The sequence below is a fragment of the Lathyrus oleraceus genome, chromosome 5 (assembly GCF_024323335.1).
Source record: "Lathyrus oleraceus cultivar Zhongwan6 chromosome 5, CAAS_Psat_ZW6_1.0, whole genome shotgun sequence".
NCBI lineage: Eukaryota > Viridiplantae > Streptophyta > Magnoliopsida > Fabales > Fabaceae > Lathyrus > Lathyrus oleraceus.
In genome coordinates, this window is record NC_066583.1 from 63,268,526 (window position 1) to 63,292,036 (window position 23,511).

At 34.3% G+C, this 23,511-nt stretch overlaps 1 protein-coding gene across 5 annotated transcripts; it reads right to left on the reverse strand.

Annotated features, from left to right (window-relative positions):
• Window positions 1-10,548: 10,548 nt before the first annotated feature.
• Window positions 10,549-23,236, reverse strand: LOC127084833 (uncharacterized). Of its 5 annotated transcripts, none has more exons than XR_007788804.1 (14): window positions 22,857-23,236; window positions 22,684-22,751; window positions 22,523-22,606; window positions 21,851-21,982; window positions 21,672-21,758; window positions 21,249-21,302; window positions 21,037-21,127; window positions 20,886-20,956; window positions 20,731-20,800; window positions 19,946-19,998; window positions 15,692-15,785; window positions 14,835-14,932; window positions 12,008-12,172; window positions 10,894-11,744 (listed from the first exon to the last, which is right to left on the reverse strand). XR_007788804.1 is itself a non-coding variant. In XM_051025352.1 (13 exons), exons 1-13 carry the CDS (start codon window positions 23,188-23,190, stop codon window positions 10,796-10,798), a joined length of 1,260 nt encoding a protein of 419 aa, XP_050881309.1. In that variant the 5' UTR covers window positions 23,191-23,236; the 3' UTR covers window positions 10,549-10,795. The 5 variants fall into 5 exon arrangements, 3 of the variants coding, with proteins under 3 accessions (XP_050881309.1, XP_050881308.1, XP_050881310.1); XR_007788803.1 differs by having other exon boundaries at window positions 11,924-12,172; XM_051025352.1 differs by lacking the exons at window positions 10,894-11,744; window positions 12,008-12,172 and adding an exon at window positions 10,549-10,819.
• Between the last annotated feature and the right edge of the window lie 275 nt (window positions 23,237-23,511).

The window sequence follows — 23,511 nt, forward strand, 5'->3', positions numbered from 1 at the left end:
GCTTGCCCTGTCTAACCGAGAATGTCCACTGTTTGCTGGACGCAGAATGTGCGATATAATCCAATGAAGAATACGCGGAGTTTTCTTAATCATACCAGACGTGACGTGTTCATCCTCACTCAGTGGTATGTCTAGTTTCAAGATAGATGGAGTAAACTCCTTCATGTTAAAATCAGTATCAAAATGCAGGTCATGCCAGGACTTGAAATTTAGCGACGGAAGCGGAATTTGAAACACTGTTTCCCAATCAGCAGCTTCAAAAGTATATGTTCTGACACCGATAGAGCACTTAAACATATATCCTCTACCAGATTGTAAGCCAACATAAAATGCACGGATAAAATCCTCATGATACTCATCCTTTGTAGACAAAAATGACCCAAGTCTTTGCGCATGTAGGAGTTCAACCACATCATTGAGATGCAGATGAATAGCATCATGTTTATCAAAGATATGGGGTTTCATAACTAACCTTGTCTTGAAGGAATCCTCAAACTCAGTAGCAATTGCAGGATGAAGCAAGTCTAAGGCATTTGGAGGAAGGTCTGGTAGCTGCTGAGAAGTACCAACCGATTCCTTTCCTTTTCCCTTTGCTCTAGCTGGAATGGTTCGTGGAGGCATGATGATGAAGGTTGAGGGAAAGTGGAATGAATTTAGGGTTTTAGAGAGAGTGATGATGAGGAAAATTAGGGTTAGCCGCTGGTTTTGGGAGGTATGGGGACTGCTGATATGAAGTCTTGAGATAGGATGTGATAAGAGTGGCTGATGTGTCGATCCATGAGAGAGAAAAAAATGCATTTAATCCAAATAGCAGTCAGTATGTGTCGATGCATATGGCCATGGATCGATCCATATCATGTAGTTTTGTTTTTAAGGGGTCTATGTATCGATACAAGCGACAGATGGATCGATACATCCTGAACCAGTTTTGACAAATTTGAAATGCAGAAGATATGAATCGATGCATACATGTTTGGATCGATACATACTGATGCCAAGCCAGATTTTAATGGATTTTTATGCAGTATGGATATGCATTATGAAGTATGTCATGATATTTATGCCCAAGTATGATTCATAAATCAGATTTTTAATGTTCAAACAATATATGCAAAGAAATTTACATCAATGAGAGTAAGAGCTTTTGTTCTAACTTACACAATCACATAGTTGTAAAAGAATTATAGAAAGGAGTGATATTACCTTTACTGACGTAATCTTGTGATGTATAAATGACATCTAAAACAAATCTCATCAACCAAGGTGAGGCATAGTATGAATACGAACAAACATGCTTAAGACATCAACTGAGAAAGATCTAAGATCCCTAATTCACGACGAATGTTGAAGAACGGTTCCGTTGCCAAAGGTTTAGTGAATATATCAGCAAGCTGATTTTTGGAATCAACATGCTCAAATACAACGTCTTCTTTTTCAACATGGTCGCGAAGAAAGTGATGTCTAATCTCTATGTGTTTAGTGCGTGAGTGTAAAACAGGGTTTTTAGTAAGGTTTATGGCACTAGTGTTGTCACATTTTATTGGAATACGTTTGAGTTGAATGTTAAAGTCTTGTAGTTGTTGCTTTAGCCACAAAATCTGAGCGCAACAACTACCGGCTGCAACGTATTCAGCCTCTGTAGTTGACAAAGCCACAGATACCTACTTTTTGCTATGCCAACTTACCAAAGAGTTTAAAAACAGGTGACATGTACCACTCGTGCTTTTCCTATCTGATTTGCAGCCAGCAAAATAAGAATCGGAGTAACCTACTAAACTACAATCACTTCCTTTGGAATACCACAGCCCATATTTAGGTGTTCCATGAAGATATCTAAATATGCGCTTAACAGCTTTTAGGTGTGATTCCTTAGGATTTGATTGATATCGTGCACACATACAAACACTAAACATGATGTCAGGTCTAGAAGCAGAAAGATACAGAAGAGATCCAATCATACCTTTGAACTTTTTGACATCTACACACTTACCATGCTCATCCTTATCCAGATTTCCGTTGGTAGGCATAGGGGTGTCAATTGATTTTGAGTCATTCATTCCAAAGCGCTTGAGTAGTTCTCTGCAGTATTTTGTTTGACATACTGCTGTACCCTCATCAAGTTTCTTTATCTGCAGTCCTAGGAAGTAGTTCAGCTCCCCCATGAGACTCATCTCAAATTCACCCTGCATAACCTTAGAAAATTCTTCGACCAAGTGTATGTTAGTTGAACCAAAAATTATGTCGTCTAAATAAACTTGAACTAAAAGGATGTGCTTTCCCTTGTGTTTAATAAAGAGAGTATTATCCACTTTACCTCTTGAATATCCATGATCAATTAGAAATTTGCTAAGCCTTTCATACCAAACCCGAGGGGCTTGTTTAAGATCATACAAAGCTCGTTTTAATTTGTAAACATAATCTGGATTTTCAGCATTCTCAAAACCAGGAGGTTGTGAGACATATACCTCTTCATTTATGACACCATTTAGAAAAGCACTCTTTACGTCCATTTGGTAAAGCTTAAAATTGTTAGAACACGCATAGGCAAGCAAGAGACGTATAGCTTCAAGGCGAGCAAATGGAGCATAAGTTTCCTCATAGTCTATGCCCTCCTCTTGGTTATACCCTTGTGCTACTAAGCGTGCCTTGTTCCTAGTTATCACTCCGTTTTCATCAAGCTTATTTCTAAAAACCCATTTAGTACCTATGATAAGATGATCTCGCGGACGAGGGACAAGTTCCCAAACGTCATTTCGTTTAAATTGATTAAGCTCTTCTTGCATGGCCATTAGCCAAAATTCATCAATCAAGGCCTCTTTGGCATTTTTAGGTTCTACTTGTGAAACAAACGCGAAGTGAGAACAAAAATTACTTATCTTAGAACGAGTCATTACTCCCTTTGAAATATCTCCCAAGATGTTGTCGATAGGATGGTCTTTTGAAGATTTCCAGGCTGGTGGAAGGTCATTCACTTCAGCTGTCCTTTCTTCCTCATCTTCTTCATGACTAGTATCTTCCTCCTTCTCATGGGCAACTGTTCTGGACTGATCAGTTTCCTTAACTGCTTCCTTGAGTATGTCTTCTGTAGATACACCTGCGTCATCAAAAGAAATACCTTTTCCGACACTTTTCGGATAAGACTCATCAAAAGAAACATGAACAGATTCTTCAACAGTAAGTAAACGCTTATTATATACTCTATATGCTTTACTTGAAAGTGAGTATCCAAGAAAGATACCTTCATTCGCTTTTGCATCAAACTTCCCAATATTTTCCTTACCATTATTCAATACAAAACACTTACAACCGAATACGTGAAGATGTGACAAGTTTGGCTTTCTTCCTTTTAAAAGCTCATAAGGGGTTTTGTTTAAGATAGGACGGATTAAGATCCTGTTTAAAACATAACAAGCTGTGCTAACTGCATCAGCCCAAAAGTATTTTGGTAATCCACCCTCATTTAGCATTGTTCTTGCCAACTCCTCTAAAACACGATTTTTACGCTCCACAACCCCATTTTGTTGTGGAGTTCGAGGAGCTGAAAAGTTATGCTCAATACCATACTTGTCACAGTACTTATCAAAGTGATAGTTTTGAAATTCACCACCATGATCGCTACGGATTGTAACTATTTTGGAATTCATTTTGTTTTGGGACAGATTTGCAAAATTCTTAAAAGCAGAAAAAGTCTCATCTTTGCTATGAAGGAATATAGTCCAAGTAAATCTAGAATAGTCGTCAACAATTACAAAACCATAGTAATTTCCACCTAAGCTCTTTGTCCTAGAAGGTCCAAAGAGATCCATATGGAGAAGCTCAAGGGGTCGTGAAGTTGAAATTACATTTTTAGATTTGAAAGAGACCCTTGTTTGTTTTCCCATTTGGCACGCGTCACATAGGTGGTCTTTTGAAAATTTTATTTTTGGAAGACCGACTACTAGATCCTTAGATACAACCTTATTAAGCAGATCGAAATTAACATGCGCTAAACGTCTATGCCAAAGCCAAGAATCATCATTCAAGGTAACTAGACATTTAGTACTTGTTAAAGATACATCAAAAAGGTCAAGCATATAGATATTGTTTACTCTTACACCCTTAAACACAACGTTCTGTTCAGCATGTTTAATTTTGCAGCAAGTTTTTGTGAAAGAGACTTTATAGCCCTTGTCACACAATTGACTTATGCTTAACAAATTGTGTTTAAGTCCCTCTACTAGATGGACATTAGAAATAGTAGTGGTAGAGGGATTACCTACACTACCTTTGCCGAGTATAGCTCCTTTGTTATTGTCTCCATAAGTAACATATCCCTTCTTCTTTGACTTGAAGTCTATGAAAAGCGATATGTCACCGGTCATGTGCCTTGAGCAACCGCTGTCAAGAAACCATCTTCTATCTACGGAAGCAAGGCACTCATCCTACAATATCAAAAGAGAGAAGTTGGTACCCAATTTTCATTGGGTCCAAGTGGGTAAGTGCTAACATGGTTGCCTTTTGGCTTCCATTGATAAATACCTTTAGGAACAAGAAATCTCTTAAACTTGCATTTCTCAATGGTATGGCCAGCACGACAACAATAATGACATAAACCATGATGATGTGTTTGTTTATTCTTGTTCATTAAATCCTTTGGAATAAAAGAGTATTTTGCATATGGTGGATTTAATGACTTCTTAAACAACCTAGAGTCAACGGCATAAGTAACCTTAGGTTGTAACACTTTTTCTAATTTGACCTTGAGAGTGTTTACCTCTTTTTGCCAAATATGACAAGCGTCACAATACCTAACTTTACTACATCCATCAATGTCAATATCTTTTGAATTTTCTGCAATACTAGCTTTTAACGATTCTAAATCATTTTCAGCTTTGTATACTTTACCTTCCAGAAATGAAAAAATTTGTTTATCGGAAGATAATCTTTTAAAAGCATCTACAGCTTCGTTATGCAGTTTTTCAAAAGCTATTTTCAGTTCAGAAAAAGACATAGAAGAGAAATTATTATAATAGGCTTGTTTTACCTTTTTGTCATTGATTTTCTTCTTGTGGTAGGACAGATCTTTGGTGTGAGCCATAAGGCACAAATTTGCGGTTTCATCACTATCACTTGAGCTTTGTGTGCTTGATGAATCACTATCACTTTCCCATGCAATGTAAGCTCTTCTTTGTTTGCTGTACCCTTTTGGTGAAGCTTTTCTTTGATCCTTATATTTCATAGGACAGTCTGTTTTATAATGTCCAGATTTACCACAACTAAAACAAGATCCTCTTCCTCTACTCTTCTTATTCTCTTCCTGTTTCGCATCTGTAGATTGTCTTCGAAACTTCATGAGGTTTTTGTTGGAATGCTTGACTCCATTCTTTCGAATGAATCTATTATATCTCCTTACAAACAGTCTCATTTCCTCATCATCCGAATCTTTGTCACTACCAGAATCATTGTCACTTTGCTCTTTTCGTGAGGACTTAGAGCTAGAGGCCACAAGAGCTATTGGCTTCTTCTCTCCCTCTTTGTCTCTTTTCTTCTCCTTTTCCTTCTTACTTTTGTTCTTATATTTTTCAAAATTTTCCAATGCTTGCTGATGTTCTTCCAGCTTTCCAAACAGAGTTGTAATCGTAAGTCTCGTCAGATCGTTGGCTTCCTTAATTGCTGTTACTTTAGGTTGCCATTCCCTGCTAAGACACCTCAGAATTTTATTAGTAGCAATTTCATTGGAAACAGGTTTTCCAAGTGCATTCAACCTATTAGTGAGATGAGTGAATCTCTTTTGCATGTCGGAGATAGATTCTCCTTGTTTCATGCGAAAGAGCTCAAACTCTTGATTTAGTGTGTTAATGCGGGACTGTTTTACTTCAGTAGTACCCTCATGGGCAACTTCTAAAGCATCCCACATTTCTTTAGCTGTCGTGCAATGGGATACTCGATAATACTCATCAACACCAAGTGCTGAAATTAGCATATTTCGAGCTCTCCAATCACACGACCACTTTTTCTCATCTTTCTCATTCCAATCAGCTTCTGGTTTAGGAACTATGGCGCCAGCCGCATTTGTCATAGTAATTTGAAAAGGACCATTTTCAATGGCAGCCCATACTAGCCTATCAACAGAATTTATATGAACTCGCATGCAGTCTTTCCAGTAGCCGTAATTTTCACCATTGAAAATAGGCGCTCTATTATACGCCCCCTTTGGTTCAGAATCCATATTGTTACAGGCAGCCACAGAGCACCACTGAACCGGCGCTCTGATACCACTTGTTAGATGGTGTGGCTAGTGATCGAGAGGGGGGGTGAATAGATCACCTCTTTGAAAATAAACGGATTTAAAATTTTATCAGAGTTATTGAAACTTAGTGGAAAATTTCAGTCCCGAATCGACTTCCGTCTATTCTGAACCGCTACTAGAAAGCCGGACACGCGAATTTATTGCTGGATTTGAATTAGAATGACAGAAATTATTAACACTCAAATCTTATCAAATTGAATGCGCTTATCACTAAATCCTAATTCCAATGAATAAAACTCAGCTAATAGTTTTGTCAAACAGTTGGTGTGTATGTGATCAATGATAAACAACAGTGGACTTTAGTTAAAGAAGTTTTCTTGCCACTGTTGTATCGCAAAAAGTACAGCCACAACACACTAACTGAGATTGCGAAACTGTTGAAAACGTAAAGAGAGATAAGGAAAGAATACGATACGCAGAGATTTGGTAAGGAAGTTCCCCACGTCGTCCTCACGTGTGGGTACGTCTCCCTCTCAATTTCAAATGAAATTGAGAACTGTGATTATCAATAATGCCGAATTCGTTGATACAATGGTTACAATACAAAGACAGAATTCTAAATCCCAAGAACTTCTTCTTGTATGAAACCTCCACTTGATCTGAGCACGATCAAGAATTTCCTGCAAGAAATTGCAAACAATTCACCGGTTCCACGACCTGTTTGCGAAATCCCCCGATTTCCAAACGCAACGCTGCGGCTGAATCTGTTCTGCAAACGTGACTGACAAACCCGCAAGAACACTCCAGTTCTTGAAGGACAAACCAATTGGTTTTTCCTCGAAACCCCCTTCAATCTTCAACTCAGCTAGATCCTCGATCGTTCCACTGAACACCTCAGCTAGATCCTTGATCGTTACCACTGAACGTTATCTCTTTGATCCTTTAATCCAAAGAACAAGAATGATTACGTGTTGATGTTCTTGAAGAAAAGAGATTGAGAAGATGGAGAAGATGAAGTCTCTTTCAGGTTTCTAATTGCTCAAAAACAATTGCTGCTACACACTCCTTTGATTGGTGTTTCAACTGTTTTTCCCTCTCAGAATTCGTACCTCTGCACTGCTGTCACAATACTTCTTATATATGAAAAACATGAGCTGTTAGTAGATAAAACAGACTTATGTATTGATACATGAAGTTATGCATCGATACATACTGTAAGGTTGATGAATTTTAGAGAATTTATGTAAGCATGGATCGATGCCAAATTCGTATGTATTGATACATAGATCATTTCAACTAACATAGATCGATGCAAGGCTCGTATGGATCGATCCATAGAGCATTTTGCCTGTCCATGTATCGATACATGACTCGTATGGATCGATACATACTGAACAAGAGAGTTTTGTGGTTTACAACATATTTTATGGATCGATGCATAGGAGTATGTATTGATGCATACTGACACAAAGTAGTTTTTATGAGTTCTTTTTAAGAGATGCATCAATGTGGATTTTTATGTACAGTCATGAAACAACAGTATGGTATAAAAACACAAATGAATCATGTAAAATAATGCACAACCAACAATTGGATGATGATCACACAATTTGCTATCATTCAAAATTTATTCAAAGTAAAGAATTTGCTCACAAACAAGACATTATCTCTAGTGATACTTCTCCTAAAACCATCAACATTGACACACCTCAACCTGAAACCATTTCTAAGCCACATATTTTGAGAAGATCCAATAGACCTACTCAAAAGCCTAACCATTTATCAGATTTCATATGCAATATTTCAAATAAATCAGTTGATCATCATTTTTCAGGTATACTCTATCCTATTGAAAACTTTCATTCATTAAATAATTTGTCTATTGCACAATAACATTTTTCTTTGTCTATCACTGAGCCATATAGTTACAAGGAGGAAATCAAGCATGAATGTTGGGTCAAAGCCATGAAATCTGAGCTAGAGGCTTTGAAGCATAACAAAACTTGGATTTTTGTTGATCCTTCAACCCATGTCAAACCTGTTGGAAGCAAATGGATTTACAAAGTGAAACATAAAGCTGATGATTTCATAGAAAGATACAAATCAAGACTTGTAGCTAAATTTTATAATCAAGTTGAGGGGCTTGATTTCATTGACACATTTTCGCATGTGGCAAAGATCATTACTGTCAGGACCTTGTTGGTATTAAGATCAATCAATTCATGGCATCTACATCAGCTAGATGTAAATAATGTCTTTCTACGTGGAGACTTATATGAGGATGTATACATGTCAGTGCCACATGGTGTTACTAGTCTCAAACCAAACCAAGTGTGCAAATTGCTAAAATCCTTGTATGGATTAAGATAAGCTAACAGGAAATGGTATGAGAAGTTGTCTGGTTACCTTATTGCTCAAGGATACAAAGAATCAAATTCTGATCATTCTCTTTTCACCCTTCACACAAATTCACATTTCACTTCCTTGTTAGTGTATGTGAACGATATCATCCTAGCTGGCAATTCTATGGATGAAATCAACAGGATGAACATCACACTTGACACTAAATTTAAAATCAAAGATCTTGGAAAGCTGAAATATTTTATAGGCATAGAGGTGTCACATTCTAAAGTTGGAATTAGCATATGCCAAAAAAAGTATCGTTTGGATTTGTCAAAAGACACGAGCCTTCTTGGCTCCAAGCCTGCCAAAACTCCTTTTGATTCATCTGTTAAATTACATCAAGACTCAAGTGCACCTTTTGAATACAAACTCAATTATAGAAGATTGGTTGGGAAATTGCTCTATACCACAACCACTCGACTTGACATTGATTTTGTGACACATCAGCTAAGTTAATTCCTTGCATCACCAACCATTACACACTATGGCACAACTTGGAGAGTTGTGAGATACTTGAAAGGTTCACTTGGGAGAGGGTTATTATTCAGAAGAGATTCAAATCTCCAGCTTCTTGGATTTACAGATGCTGATTAGGATGGATGTTTGGATACTAGGAGATCTACTTCAGACTATTGTTTTTCATTAGTTCTTCCTTAATTTCTTGGAGAGCTAAGAAACAACAAACTGTCTCCCGTAGCTCTTCTAAAGTTGAATATAGGGCTCCACCTTTTGCAAGTTGTGAATTTCAATGGCTTCTCTATTTGTTACATGATCCAGGAGTCCAATGTAGTAAGTTACATTCTGATAACCAGAGGGCAATCCATATTGCACAAATCTAGTTTTTCATGAGCCCACGAAGCATTTGGAGATTGATTGTCATTTCGTGAGAGGCAAGTTACTGCAATGAGTATTCAAATTGCCACCTATCAAATCTTAAGCCCAACTTGTTGACTTCTTAATAAAGCCACTATCACCCCCAAAGCTTCAATTACTTCATTTCCAAGCTTAACATCCTTGACTTGTATCATGCTAGGCTTTAGGGAGGTTGTTGAAGCTTAAGCTCTCAGAGGTTCAAGCTTACAGAAGCTAAAGCTCTCAAAGGCTAAAGCTTTTAGAAGTTGCAGTTTTTAGAGGCTGAAGCATTCAGAGGCTGAGGCTTTCAGAAGCTGCACGAGCTTTCAGAGGCTGAAGCCTTTAGAGGCTACACAAGCTCTCAGAAGAAGCTGAAGCCTTCAAAAGATGCATTCATAAGCTTTTTTCAAAAGCTTCATTTAGAAGTTGGACATAATAGCTTAGTGTAGTCTTGTCATATTATATTCCACCTAAGCTAAAATTTGTTAGACTCTAAGTTTCTATATAACCACAGGTTGTAACTAACTTGATCAACGAATGAATGAAAATTTGCTTCCATCTATCTTTTTTTTGAAAACTTCATGGTGATCCAACCGTGGACCATCTATTTTGACTAGTCAAGTTTTTCTTTCAAGTATTTTAAGTATTATGCACCATATACCCTGTTAGGACAGCTGCAGGAACGAAGTTGGACATCTCAGAACTATTCCATATATCATGCCTGCCAACCGGGTATGCTGTGCCTTCATGCGTCTAATCTCTCTTGATCTCATTCCAAAAAAAATGTTGGGATCCTTTAACCTCACTTCTTATTACGGCGAGTTTCAAGGATAAAAATTATTTCATGAGACATTTCTTATACAGTAACTCTTCACCATGAATATCCATGTCTTCAGCCACCGTTCTCTTTGGTTGCTAATACTCTTCACACCTACACTTCCAAACCTAATACGTTTCTGATGTATATTTTTAAAGCTTCCCCCAACCATCATTTGCAGGTCACATTATTTTAGTCACTCTCCCATTAGCGTGTCAATCAAGAGAAATGTTGCATACTCCATCCATCATAAATATTTCGCTGTTATTTCCTTTAACCAATTACACTCTATAGTTGTGTACATCCAAAGTCGAAAAGAATCATGTCTCCCATATTAAGTAGAAATTATAACATGATACACATATAATCAATCATATAAAGCAACTGAAATGAGCTAGAGATAGCTTGTTTATCATTTTACAATTTTGGCTCAAGCTGCTCAGGCTTTAGAAACTTGTCAAACCAATCAGACGATTCTTTCACCTGAAATTTTGTTATTTGATGCCCGATTTTAGGTTCTGCAATAAACTGCATGTCAAAGCGGTTAGAAGATGATAAACATGGAGAAGATGAAGTAGAGAGAAAGAGAGAGTTTGTTAGAAGCTGAATTCTATTTTCATTATGATTCAGTTTCTTTTACAAGACTGTATTTATAAAATTTTACATGACAGCTAGAACTGTAATTGTTTTCATAACAGAGTTATGACTTTCTCCTTGACAAAAAATATATCGAGTTCCATATGCTTTGTTCTTGAGTGAAGAACATAATTGTGAGAGAGAGCAACAACACTTAGATTATCACACATAATTTTTGGCACTTTATGTGGAACTCTAAGTTCTTGCAGTAATGACTGAAGCCACAGGATCTCTGCAGTAGCATGAGCTAAGCTCATGTATTCTGCATCTGCACTGGACCTAGCCACCAGTGTTTGTTTCTTAGCCCACCATGAAACTAGATTAGGACCAAGGAATATACAAGTCCCTGAGGTGGACCTCCTGTCATCTGGGTCAGAGGCCCAGTCAACATCACAAAAACGTGTGATGTTGATGGGAGTGGTGTTATCAGCTGGGACAAGGAGCAGACCATGATTAAGAGTCCCTTGGAGATACCTCAAAATCCTCATTACTGCCTTCCAATGATCTTCAAGAGGATTGGACACAAATTGGCACACTTTGTTCACTGCAAGAGATTTCAAGCCTGGTAATGGTTGCATATTGTAGAGCTCCAACTATGGATCTGAACATTGTAGGGTCACTAACATTGGCTGAGCCAACTTTGAACAGTTCAGTGCTGGAGGCCATAGGGGAAGCAATTTCTTTTGCATTAGACATTTGGGCTTTACTCAAAAGATCCTTGATATATTTACTTTGAGACAATATAAGTGATCCACTAGGCAGATGAAGGACCTCAATTCCCAAGAAATAGTCAAGTTGGCCTAAGTCCTTGAGAGAGAAAGAGAGATTAAGTTTGGTGGTTAGTTGCTGAATGAAGGCTTTTGATGTACATGTAATGATAATATCATCTACATACACTAGTACAATAGTGCACTGTGTAGGAGTATGCAACATGAACAAGGAGGGATCACATTTACTTGCAGTAAAATTGAGTGAAAGCAGATCACCTTTTAATTTTTCAAACCAGGCTCTAGGGGCATGCTTAAGTGCATATAATGCTTTGTTGAGTTTACAAACAAGAGGAGTATCACCTTTCTCAAATCCAGGGGGATGTACCATATACACTTCTTCATTAAGGAACCCATTGAGAAAGGCATTGTTGATGTCTAATTGCTGAATAGCCCAGCCTTTTGTAACTGCAAGAGGGGGGGCACCAAGTTCCAGGAATCATTCTTTAGGAGAGCATTATATTATGCCTGCATAGCAATGAACCAGTCAGAAATATCAAGGGCTTGTTTATAGGAAGTTGGCTCAACATGAGTTAGAAGAAGAGTGGGTTGAAACCTAGGTTGAACAATACCATCTTTGGCTCTAGTAAGCATACGATGAGTGTTGGAAGGGTGAAGTTTAGGGGCAGGAGCAGAGTTTAGAGAGGATGATGAGGGACTGACAGAGTTGGTAGATGCAGAATGTGTGACATCTGCAGTAGCAGAATTGGAGGTATGTTGAAGAGAGAAGTTAGACTCATGAACAGGAGAAGATATTGAATGAGATAAGGCATCAGTTTCAGTGTTATAGGAAGAGACCTCAGATTAAGTGTTAGGGGAAGAGGTCTCAGATTGAGTGGGATGAGAGGGAGTTGCAGGTTGAGTGTTAGGGGTGGTAGATTCTTCATCAGAAGTGTGTGAAACCAAAGAGGGTGAGACATGCTTGACAGAGTATTGAGTAAAGGAGGAGTGAGAGGAGGGTGGAGATTGAGACAATGATGTTTGGGTGGGGTTAATAGAATTAGATGACAATATTAGATTGAGAAATGAATGATAAGGTAAGATGAAACTAGTGGGAACAGAGGATGATGCACATGCTAATTTGGAGTGAATTAATTCAGCGTAAAGGTGACGAGTCTCATTAAAAAGAACATCTTTGGATACAAAGATTTTCCCACTAGGATCTAAACATTTGTAACCTCTATGGGTGGGAGAATATCCTAGAAAAACATAGTCCTTTGAGTGCATATCCAATTTATGAGTGTTGTAAGGTCTTAAGAAAGGGAAGGACGCACACCTAAAAGGACTTCAAGAATTTATAATTAGAAAATTTGAAGTATAGGGTAAAGAAAAGGGATGAATTGTTTTGAGAGGAGGATGGTAATCTATTGATATGATAAGTGCCGTTGAGAAAAGCATGATCCCAAAAGGAAAGAGGGGGATTAGCTTGGGCCAGGAGGGTGAGATCAGTTTCAACTATGGCGATGCTAACACTCTACGTACCCGTTTTGTTTATGAGTATAGGGACAAGTAACACTATGAGTGATACCTAACTGAGCTAGGTAACAAGTAAAAGGTATGAACTCACCACCTCCATCAGCTTGAATAGCTTTAGTTTTGTGGTTAAGTTGTAACTGTACAAGAGCTTTAAATTGCGTGAAGGTAGTGAGTGTTTTGAGATTTAAGTTTGAGAGGGTATATCCATGTGTATCTGCTGTAGGCATCAACACAGGTTAAAAAGTAGGTAAACAAACACGAGGATGTAACAGGAGAAGGGCCCCACAGGTCACAAAAAACAAGTTCAAGGGGTTTAGTGTATATAGTGGTAGAAGTGTGAGAAGGTATATACTACCACCATGATAACCTCTGCCACGAGACTGATTTGAACGACCTCCAAAGTTCATGTTGAATTGGCTAGGGTTTTGAGAATCAGTGCAATTCTCTTGTGGACTTGGAGACTGTGGAACACTTTGAGTGAGATTAACTGTAACAGCATCAACCACTTCTTTCTTCATTTTGTCAATGAGAGATTCTTGAAACAGGAGAAGCGATTCCAATTCATCCAATGTGAACAATTCTGACCTAGAGTTTACAACAGCAACAACTAAATCAAATTTAGAAGGAAGAGCTTCAAGAACCAGCTCAATTTGATCTCTATGTAAAACTGGATCTCCAATTGACATCAGAGTATCAGTAATGGTGCGAACACGAGTAAAGAACTCAACAATCGTTTGCTAACCTTTGGACAGAGTTCGCAACTCAGAGCGAAGTTGTCATGATCAAGTTTTCATCTGCATGTTGCAGTAGGAATGAATTTCTTCCCAAACTTGCCATTGCCATGAGTGACGGAGAAGGACGGAGCAAGAGAGAAGAGAGTCGGAGATGGTGGAAAGCAGTCACGTGCACATCAAGGAGTCGTGTTCTTCCCAGGCGATGAACGCGGGATTCTCCGTTTGCGATTGGCGATCAGCTACTGATAGAAATCGCTCCGGAATTTGAGGCGAAACAACAAATCGCACCATTTCTGTACCTCGAAGAACTCCCTCAACATGTTGTTTCCACTGGCGGTAGTTAGATTCATCGAGTTTAACAGAGATTTTCTATTTAAACGTTGTAGTAGCATCGTAATTGGTTGAGCTTTGGTTGTTCGTTGATTGCGTAGAAGGGGGCGAATCCAAGGAAAGGATCTCTGAATCACGCTGGTGAATTCAGAAAAGGCTCTATGATACCATATTAGAAGATGATAATCATGGAGAAGATGAAGTGGAGAGAAAGAGAGAGTTTGTTAGAAGCTGAAATGTATTTTCATTATGATTCTATTTATATACAAGATTGTATTTATACAGTTTTACATGACGGCTGGAATTGTAGCTGTTTTCATAATAGAGTTCAAACTGAATAGGGGATGGGGGAGAGAATTGGGCCAAGCCCAACTCTCTTAACATGTTCCAGTCCTATAATCCTAATAAAAGCAATCAATAAAACTTTAGTTCAAAAGACTTAATTATTATATTTCTATTATACTACGAATTAGGAGTGGTTTAAAATTAAATAAGTACAACATTGATATTAGACATGGTTTAAAATTAAATGATACACAGACAAGTTCGAAGTAACTGTTAAATAGTGATAAGAAAATGTGATTGCATACCTTAAAATTATTTGAGCATTGAAACTCTGCATATATCTGACTTATTTTTAACATTAGAGTTACCAAACCGGCAAGGGGACACCTAGGATCTTCCGCACCTAGAGTTACAAACACCCAAGTTAATATTTAAATTTCAAGTTAAATTCAAAAGCCCCACAAATATCTAAGTCGATGATTAATAGATATATAGTTGTCACAAGTCTTATTGATATAATCCAAATTAATCAATTAGATAGTTTGTTATAGTTATTTGAGTTATACTATATACAAATGTATAGTGTAATTCCTTTTATTCTCTCTCACATATATTAATAAATTGGTATATAGAATTTTTGATTCGTTATTTTTTAATCATGTATTACACGTCGATGATTGTATTTTTAGAGATTATAAATTGTCATTAGTAAAGAAATAATATTAGAATTATTGATATAATACTTATTTTATTAAAAAAATATGTAATTTATATACAATGACAATTTTATAATTAAAATAAGAAATTTAGTTTTAACGCTAATCATTAATATTCCATTTTTAAAAAAAATTAGTGTCTAATGTAAGTTACTTTTATTATAAATAATTATTTTAATGTAAGATAAAATAATATAAAATAATAATAATATAAAATAATAAAATAAGGAATTAATTATTGTGCATAGTATAATTCAAATAATAATATGATTATTCTTCATTCTCTCTCATTCCTTTCTCATCTATAGTGCATCAGACATTATCAATAAATAACTGAAGAAGGACAAAACTTGTATTTTTGTATGCTCAAGACATCAATTTGTATATGAATATTGTTGCAACAACAATTTGAAAGTGTTAATAAATAATAAATACAAGAATCTTACCATTGAGAATAAGCAGAGGACGGGGTGCAATAGGTGGAATTGAGTAAGGGGAATCAAAATGGGAAGCCAAACCAGGAGCAATCCTGTCCCACACCTTAATCAAAAATATAAACTCTTGAGGTTAGTGTCCAGTATTTATTAAGTGGACAAATAAGTAGCAATTATAATATATGTAGCATGGTACCAACCATTGTCATGTATTCTTTGTTAGAGCAGTAAACATATACTACAACAAAAATCGTTTTTAGTGAAAATTTTATTGTTACCATCAAATTGGTCACAAAATTAAAGTAGCCACTAAGTTAACGAGCGCAAGTTTATTACTAATGATAGTTAATGATACATTTAAAATGAATTCACATGATTCTAACTAATACTCCCTCCGTTTCTTTTTAAGTGTCGTTTTAGCATAAAGCTCTCCAACCAAGATAAATGAATTGTTATAATTTTTTTCCCATTGTACCCTCATTTTAATCCACCATATACTTTCTCTTTCTAAATAAAATTCATTAATATAAGTACTCATTAAATTATTTACTTCAAATAACTAATTCCATAATTTTCTCCACATAACTCTCTCTCTCTTCCGTTGCATTTTTCAACTACTCCTAAATTTTTGGAATTAATATTGCTTGCTATAGGAATACGTACTGCTTGCATTTTCATTAATGGCTAAAGGAAAACTTATTGCTTATTGTTTCAATGAATGGCTAAAGGAAAAAATATTCCCTCCAATTATTTTAATAAAAACTTAAGTTTCCCACCGAAAAATTAAAACCAGTAGTACATATAGTATGGTTTCATATTATAAGTTCAAAATATTTACAACTCATAAAATATGGATTTAGATAGTGATACAGAAACATCATTAACAAACCAACATATATTTGAGTTATATGAGTTTGATGAAGATAACTTAGAAGAGGAGTTTGAAGCAACCAATAATATTGATGAGTCCTGTGAAGATAACTTACAAGAGGAGGTTGAAACAAACAATGACACAGGTATATTTTTTAATTTCATGTGTGTTTGGTTACTTTTAATTCCTATAATTTATCTCATGTTTTTATCTCATGTTTTTATGTAAAATAATGGTGGAATCATATTGTGGCGTAATTCAAATCTAAGTTTTGCTTGTTTCTAGTAATCGTTTTGTTTTTTTAAAAATTTACAGTGTATATTGCAGAAAATGTTGAAGCAGAACCTAGAGAAAAAAAGAGATTAAGAATCTTAAGCAATGAAGAACGCATGTATATTTATCATGAGCTACTACAAAAAAGCGTTGATGGAAAATTACGTAAAGGAGCTACAAATGAGGTGGCTTCATCAAATTCGGTTCCTCTAAGAACTGTTCAACGTATTTGGAAAAGAGCAAAAGAAAGTGAAACACGTGATGTCTCTCATAGGAAGACAAAAAATTGTGGACGTAAGAGAATTTCAATTGATGAGAATCAAATTCGTGAACTTCCTTTCAGTCAAAGAACAAACATTCGATCTTTAGCTTTTGCGTTGAAAACCAATCCAACATCGGTGTTCAGGCTTATAAAATCAGGGGCTATACGGCGTAATTCAAATGCCATAAAACCACTGTTGAAAGAAGAAAACAAAATATCTAGGCTGGAATTTTGTTTATCAATGCTTGAAGGTACACCACATGATCCAATGTTTAAGAGCATGCACAATATTATACTCCCTCCGTTTCTTTTTAAGTGTCGTTTTAGAAGATTTTTTTTGTTCCTATTTAAGTGTCGTTTTGATGTTTTAATGTTACAATTTGTCAATTATACCCTTACTATTTAAATAACTCAACTTTATATTTTCCATAAATTTTTCTTTCTTAATATATGTAATAACTCACTCCACATTTTCCATAAAATTCTCTTTCTTAATACGTACTCTCATTCCCATACATAACTCTCATTCCTATTCAAAGTATTGGCTGGTCAATAAAAATTAAATTCAAATGATAGCTTCCAATGTTACATAGAAAAATGTATTAGCATTAAATTTTGTCAAAGGAACAAATTTACCAATTGAAGACTTAAAATTCTATAAAAAGGATCAGTAGCATTGTTTAAATTCTACTCCCTCCGTTTCTTTTTAAGTGTCGTTTTAGCATAAAGCTCTCCAACCAAGATAAATGAATTGTTATAATTTTTTTCCCATTGTACCCTCATTTTAATCCACCATATACTTTCTCTTTCTAAATAAAATTCATTAATATAAGTACTCATTAAATTATTTACTTCAAATAACTAATTCCATAATTTTCTCCACATAACTCTCTCTCTCTTCCGTTGCATTTTTCAACTACTCCTAAATTTTTGGAATTAATATTGCTTGCTATAGGAATACGTACTGCTTGCATTTTCATTAATGGCTAAAGGAAAACTTATTGCTTATTGTTTCAATGAATGGCTAAAGGAAAAAATATTCCCTCCAATTATTTTAATAAAAACTTAAGTTTCCCACCGAAAAATTAAAACCAGTAGTACATATAGTATGGTTTCATATTATAAGTTCAAAATATTTACAACTCATAAAATATGGATTTAGATAGTGATACAGAAACATCATTAACAAACCAACATATATTTGAGTTATATGAGTTTGATGAAGATAACTTAGAAGAGGAGTTTGAAGCAACCAATAATATTGATGAGTCCTGTGAAGATAACTTACAAGAGGAGGTTGAAACAAACAATGACACAGGTATATTTTTTAATTTCATGTGTGTTTGGTTACTTTTAATTCCTATAATTTATCTCATGTTTTTATCTCATGTTTTTATGTAAAATAATGGTGGAATCATATTGTGGCGTAATTCAAATCTAAGTTTTGCTTGTTTCTAGTAATCGTTTTGTTTTTTTAAAAATTTACGTGTATATTGCAGAAAATGTTGAAGCAGAACCTAGAGAAAAAAAGAGATTAAGAATCTTAAGCAATGAAGAACGCATGTATATTTATCATGAGCTACTACAAAAAAGCGTTGATGGAAAATTACGTAAAGGAGCTACAAATGAGGTGGCTTCATCAAATTCGGTTCCTCTAAGAACTGTTCAACGTATTTGGAAAAGAGCAAAAGAAAGTGAAACACGTGATGTCTCTCATAGGAAGACAAAAAATTGTGGACGTAAGAGAATTTCAATTGATGAGAATCAAATTCGTGAACTTCCTTTCAGTCAAAGAACAAACATTCGATCTTTAGCTTTTGCGTTGAAAACCAATCCAACATCGGTGTTCAGGCTTATAAAATCAGGGGCTATACGGCGTAATTCAAATGCCATAAAACCACTGTTGAAAGAAGAAAACAAAATATCTAGGCTGGAATTTTGTTTATCAATGCTTGAAGGTACACCACATGATCCAATGTTTAAGAGCATGCACAATATTATAGAATTTAAACAATGCTACTGATCCTTTTTATAGAATTTTAAGTCTTCAATTGGTAAATTTGTTCCTTTGACAAAATTTAATGCTAATACATTTTTCTATGTAACATTGGAAGCTATCATTTGAATTTAATTTTTATTGACCAGCCAATACTTTGAATAGGAATGAGAGTTATGTATGGGAATGAGAGTACGTATTAAGAAAGAGAATTTTATGGAAAATGTGGAGTGAGTTATTACATATATTAAGAAAGAAAAATTTATGGAAAATATAAAGTTGAGTTATTTAAATAGTAAGGGTATAATTGACAAATTGTAACATTAAAACATCAAAACGACACTTAAATAGGAACAAAAAAAATCTTCTAAAACGACACTTAAAAAGAAACGGAGGGAGTATAAATTTGTCTTTTAATGACACCTAAGAATTAATTTTATTTTCATTACATCAAGTAATATAAATGACTATATATTATTAACAACTAAAATGATTTTTAAAATATAATAAAAATCTAAAGATGTATTCCAATGGCATATCTTAATATCAAGCGAAAGTATAAATCTGAATGTATAACTGTTATATGTAAATGATTCGTCACCGTGATTAGCCAGCCGAGTACGCTGGAATTATAATTTTATTTTTATAAATTTGTTGGTTAGTTTAGTCACAATATTGATCTTTAAATTTTGGTCACTAAAGATTAACAACTAACATTTTTTCAATTGAAAATTGTTGCTTTATTAATCGTCAAATATCATAGTAACCGATTTTTTTCCCTCTAAACCCGAATTTCTAGTAGTGATATTAAAGAGTCTTGAGACATTTATAGTTGAAATTATAAATATAACAAACTTTGCTAACCTTTTCCACTACTTCTTTGTCGATAGCATTTTTACCCAAATCTTCACGAGCTACTGTATACATGAAGACAAGAGAACTATGATTTAATTGATTTTCAACGCACATTCAAAATACAATCGTTAATTGATGGTAAATTTATCCATAGGACTCATATTTCCCTTCTACATCTTACTCAAATATCATTACAATTTTACCAAGATTATATATATATATATATATATATATATATATATATATATATATATATATATATATATATATATATATATATATATATATATATATATATATATATATATATATAACCAATATAATCAAATTGCAACCGTTAATAAAATTAAAACAAACAATTATATTAAATGAAATAGAAATCTATATAATTTTTTTTGAAAAAGTAAATTATTTATATAATTATTTGATTTATTTATATTAAAGATTAAGATTATATATATATATATATATATATATATATATATATATATATATATATATATATATATATATATCCATCTAATAAAAGAAAAAAAATTTAATAATATATTTAATAATAAAAATATAGGTATCACAAATAGATTTTACACCATCCATTAGTGTAAAATCCTAACTAAAATATTTGAAAGCACTACACATAAAAACATAGAATTAAATCAATTAGTGACTTTAAACATAGAATTAAATATATTAGTGAATTTACAAATATATAGTACTTAATGAAGTAACAAGAGCAATAACTAAAGCAAAGCAAAAACTTAGAAAAATATTTCGGAAATAATACATCATCATACCTTCAAAAACAGGCTTTATACTATCAACTCGGCCATGCCACTTATCGTTGTCTATGGCCCATCGAAATCCCTGCAAGTTATGATTCAGTGTTTTAGTTGTTGTTTCAAAAGCACACCTTGGTAAAGATAAGCTTCAATCAATAATACAATGTCACCTGAACACCAATTAGAGGAGCAATTACTGCATAGCGAGTATCAGCAGCTGCAGCAAACCATGCATGCATTCCTGAACAAAGAAATTATGCAAGTGATGAGTTACGGCAAACCTATTATCTAACATATTTCTCTCAACTTCTCTCAACCAACCTCCAAGTGATATTCCTGTGATTCCTATCCTAGAGGGGTCTATATCTTCTCTCTGTGTTAGATAATCTGCCAATTTAATCAAGTCCCAAACCTGCCAGATCAAGGATTAGTACACCGTTTCAATCACATACAGGTCAGCCAAATCATTTTGGGGGGCTTAAAATGGTTCAGTTAAATAACAAAGCACTGTGATACACATGTAAGAAATTTACCGTGTCATATATGAATGGCATTGTGTCTCCGATTTTCCATGCAGAAATAAGAGCCTGTTTTTTTTACCCCGAGGGAATAACCATCACAAAAGCGAAAAACAAATAATCAGTTTAGAATTTTTACACATATCACTTATGTGTTTGTTTGTGAAGGATCTTGAGTAGGAGTAAATTTGAGAAAAATAATTAATTTCTATCTTATGTAAAGATGAGATGAACATAAAAACCTTAGACACCTAAAAAAGATAGATAAATTACTTATAGCAAAGTTAATTATAGAACTAAATAAAAGATAGATAAAAACTATATAAATGATTCTAATAGGTAATAATAGAACTTTTTTGTTCATTTCGTGCGAGCAGATAGCAAGTGCCGTTTCAACTAGAGCAAAACGAGTGAGAGTAAAGCAAGGAGAACACATACCTCTTGATAGGTGGTGGCGCTCTTCGCTCGTTCACCATGGTAACGAGAATCAACCGAAATTGCTATGTATCCCCGTGAAGCGTATGCCTGAAACACCAAGAACACAAATAAAATCCACGATTATAATCAATCATAAATTCTATTCCATAGGAGTAGAACAGAGAAAATGCATTAGCAACCTCTAGCAATGGACGCAAATATTCTTTACACATGTATGAACCGTGAAGGAAAACAACCGCAGGTCTTTTTATCTGCTTATCACTTCCCTTCAAGCTCAAAATCAACACAGGCAACTTTCCTTGATCTCCTTCCTACAAAATCAACGATTATTTCAACAAAATTAGGGTCAGTTTGTTTTATCTTTAAAAAAATAGATTTTTTTTATAATTTTGAAAATGGATTCTACAAAAATATTTTTCAAAATATTATAATTTTTTTTAAATTTGTTCATTCTATAACATAAATATATATTATTATAGATCAAAACATAGTCAAAATCACAATTTTTTCAAAAAATTGTATCTTAAAAATGATTTTTATGAAAAGCTATTTCAAATAGCTTCAAAATTAAATAATTTTTTAAAAATTTGATATTTAAAAAAATTTTAAAAAATGATGAAATATCTAAAATAACATTTTAAAAATAACTATTCAAACAAAATTTTCATTTGAAATTTTTATAAAAAATTCTTTTATAAATTTTTTTTACACTAAAATATATAACATTATAAAAATCATTTAAAAAAAACAAAACAAACGGCCCTAACCTAAAATTCAAATCTGAATAACAAAAATATCCATTCAAAATTCAAATTTCAGAAAAATCGAATTATTTCGTTAATTATACTTACCTCTATATTTATATACAGATTCTCCTCCTTGACCAAATCTTTGAAATTCTCAATGTCTTTCTTTGGACAAGATTTCATAATCTCCTGTTATAAAATTGTTAGTAGTTTGAATTTGAATAACCAGATGAAGAAGATAATGGAATGAGTGTTGAAAAATGAACCTCTTCGTTTGGATTGTTCTCATACCAAAAAATCTCCGCTGGTTTTGCGATTTCAACCGTTAACGGAACTGAAAATAATCAGCAAACGAATTTCATTTCTACAAACAAAAACAGAGGATCGATGCACAATCAATACATAATAACGATCGAAATAGTGAAATTGAATGTTGTACCTTGAGGAGCTCGTCTCTTACGGAGCATTTGCAGAAACTCTGATCGAAACTTGCTCTCAGTTTTAATGGCTTCTTTTTCTTCCATTTTGGTTTTGGTTTCGTGATTTGGAGACTCCATGCGAGCGGTTATATTTCTGTTAACTTGTATGGTGCGCGTTTGAGCGTTTATGATTCTGTTAACTTGTGTGGCGCGTGTTTGAGCGTTTATGGTTCTGTTAACTTGTGTGGGGCGAGCGTTTATGGTTCTGTTAACTTGTGTGGGGCGCGTTTGGTATTTATAATCAATCATTTTGAGTGTAGTATTGAGAGAGGGGAGGAGTATGGTTGCAGGCATTTTTTATTTGGAGGTTTCATTGATTAGAATTGAAAGAAAATGAACTACTTTTTCTACCATTAACATGCATGTGTACTCTTTTCTATATATTTGTTTGCAGAAAAATTCTACCGTAACACAAATGATTTTTTTTGTGAAGTCACTAATCTGGTCAATTTGTTTTGGTGAAGTCATTAATCTGGTCACTTAAGAAGTAGTATTATTGATTTAGTCAATTCCACATAAGATTATACTCAATATATATTCTCATATCTATTAAATATTGTAATAAATTCCTAAGATATTAAAAGTGACAAAATTACCTCAATTTTTATATTATTT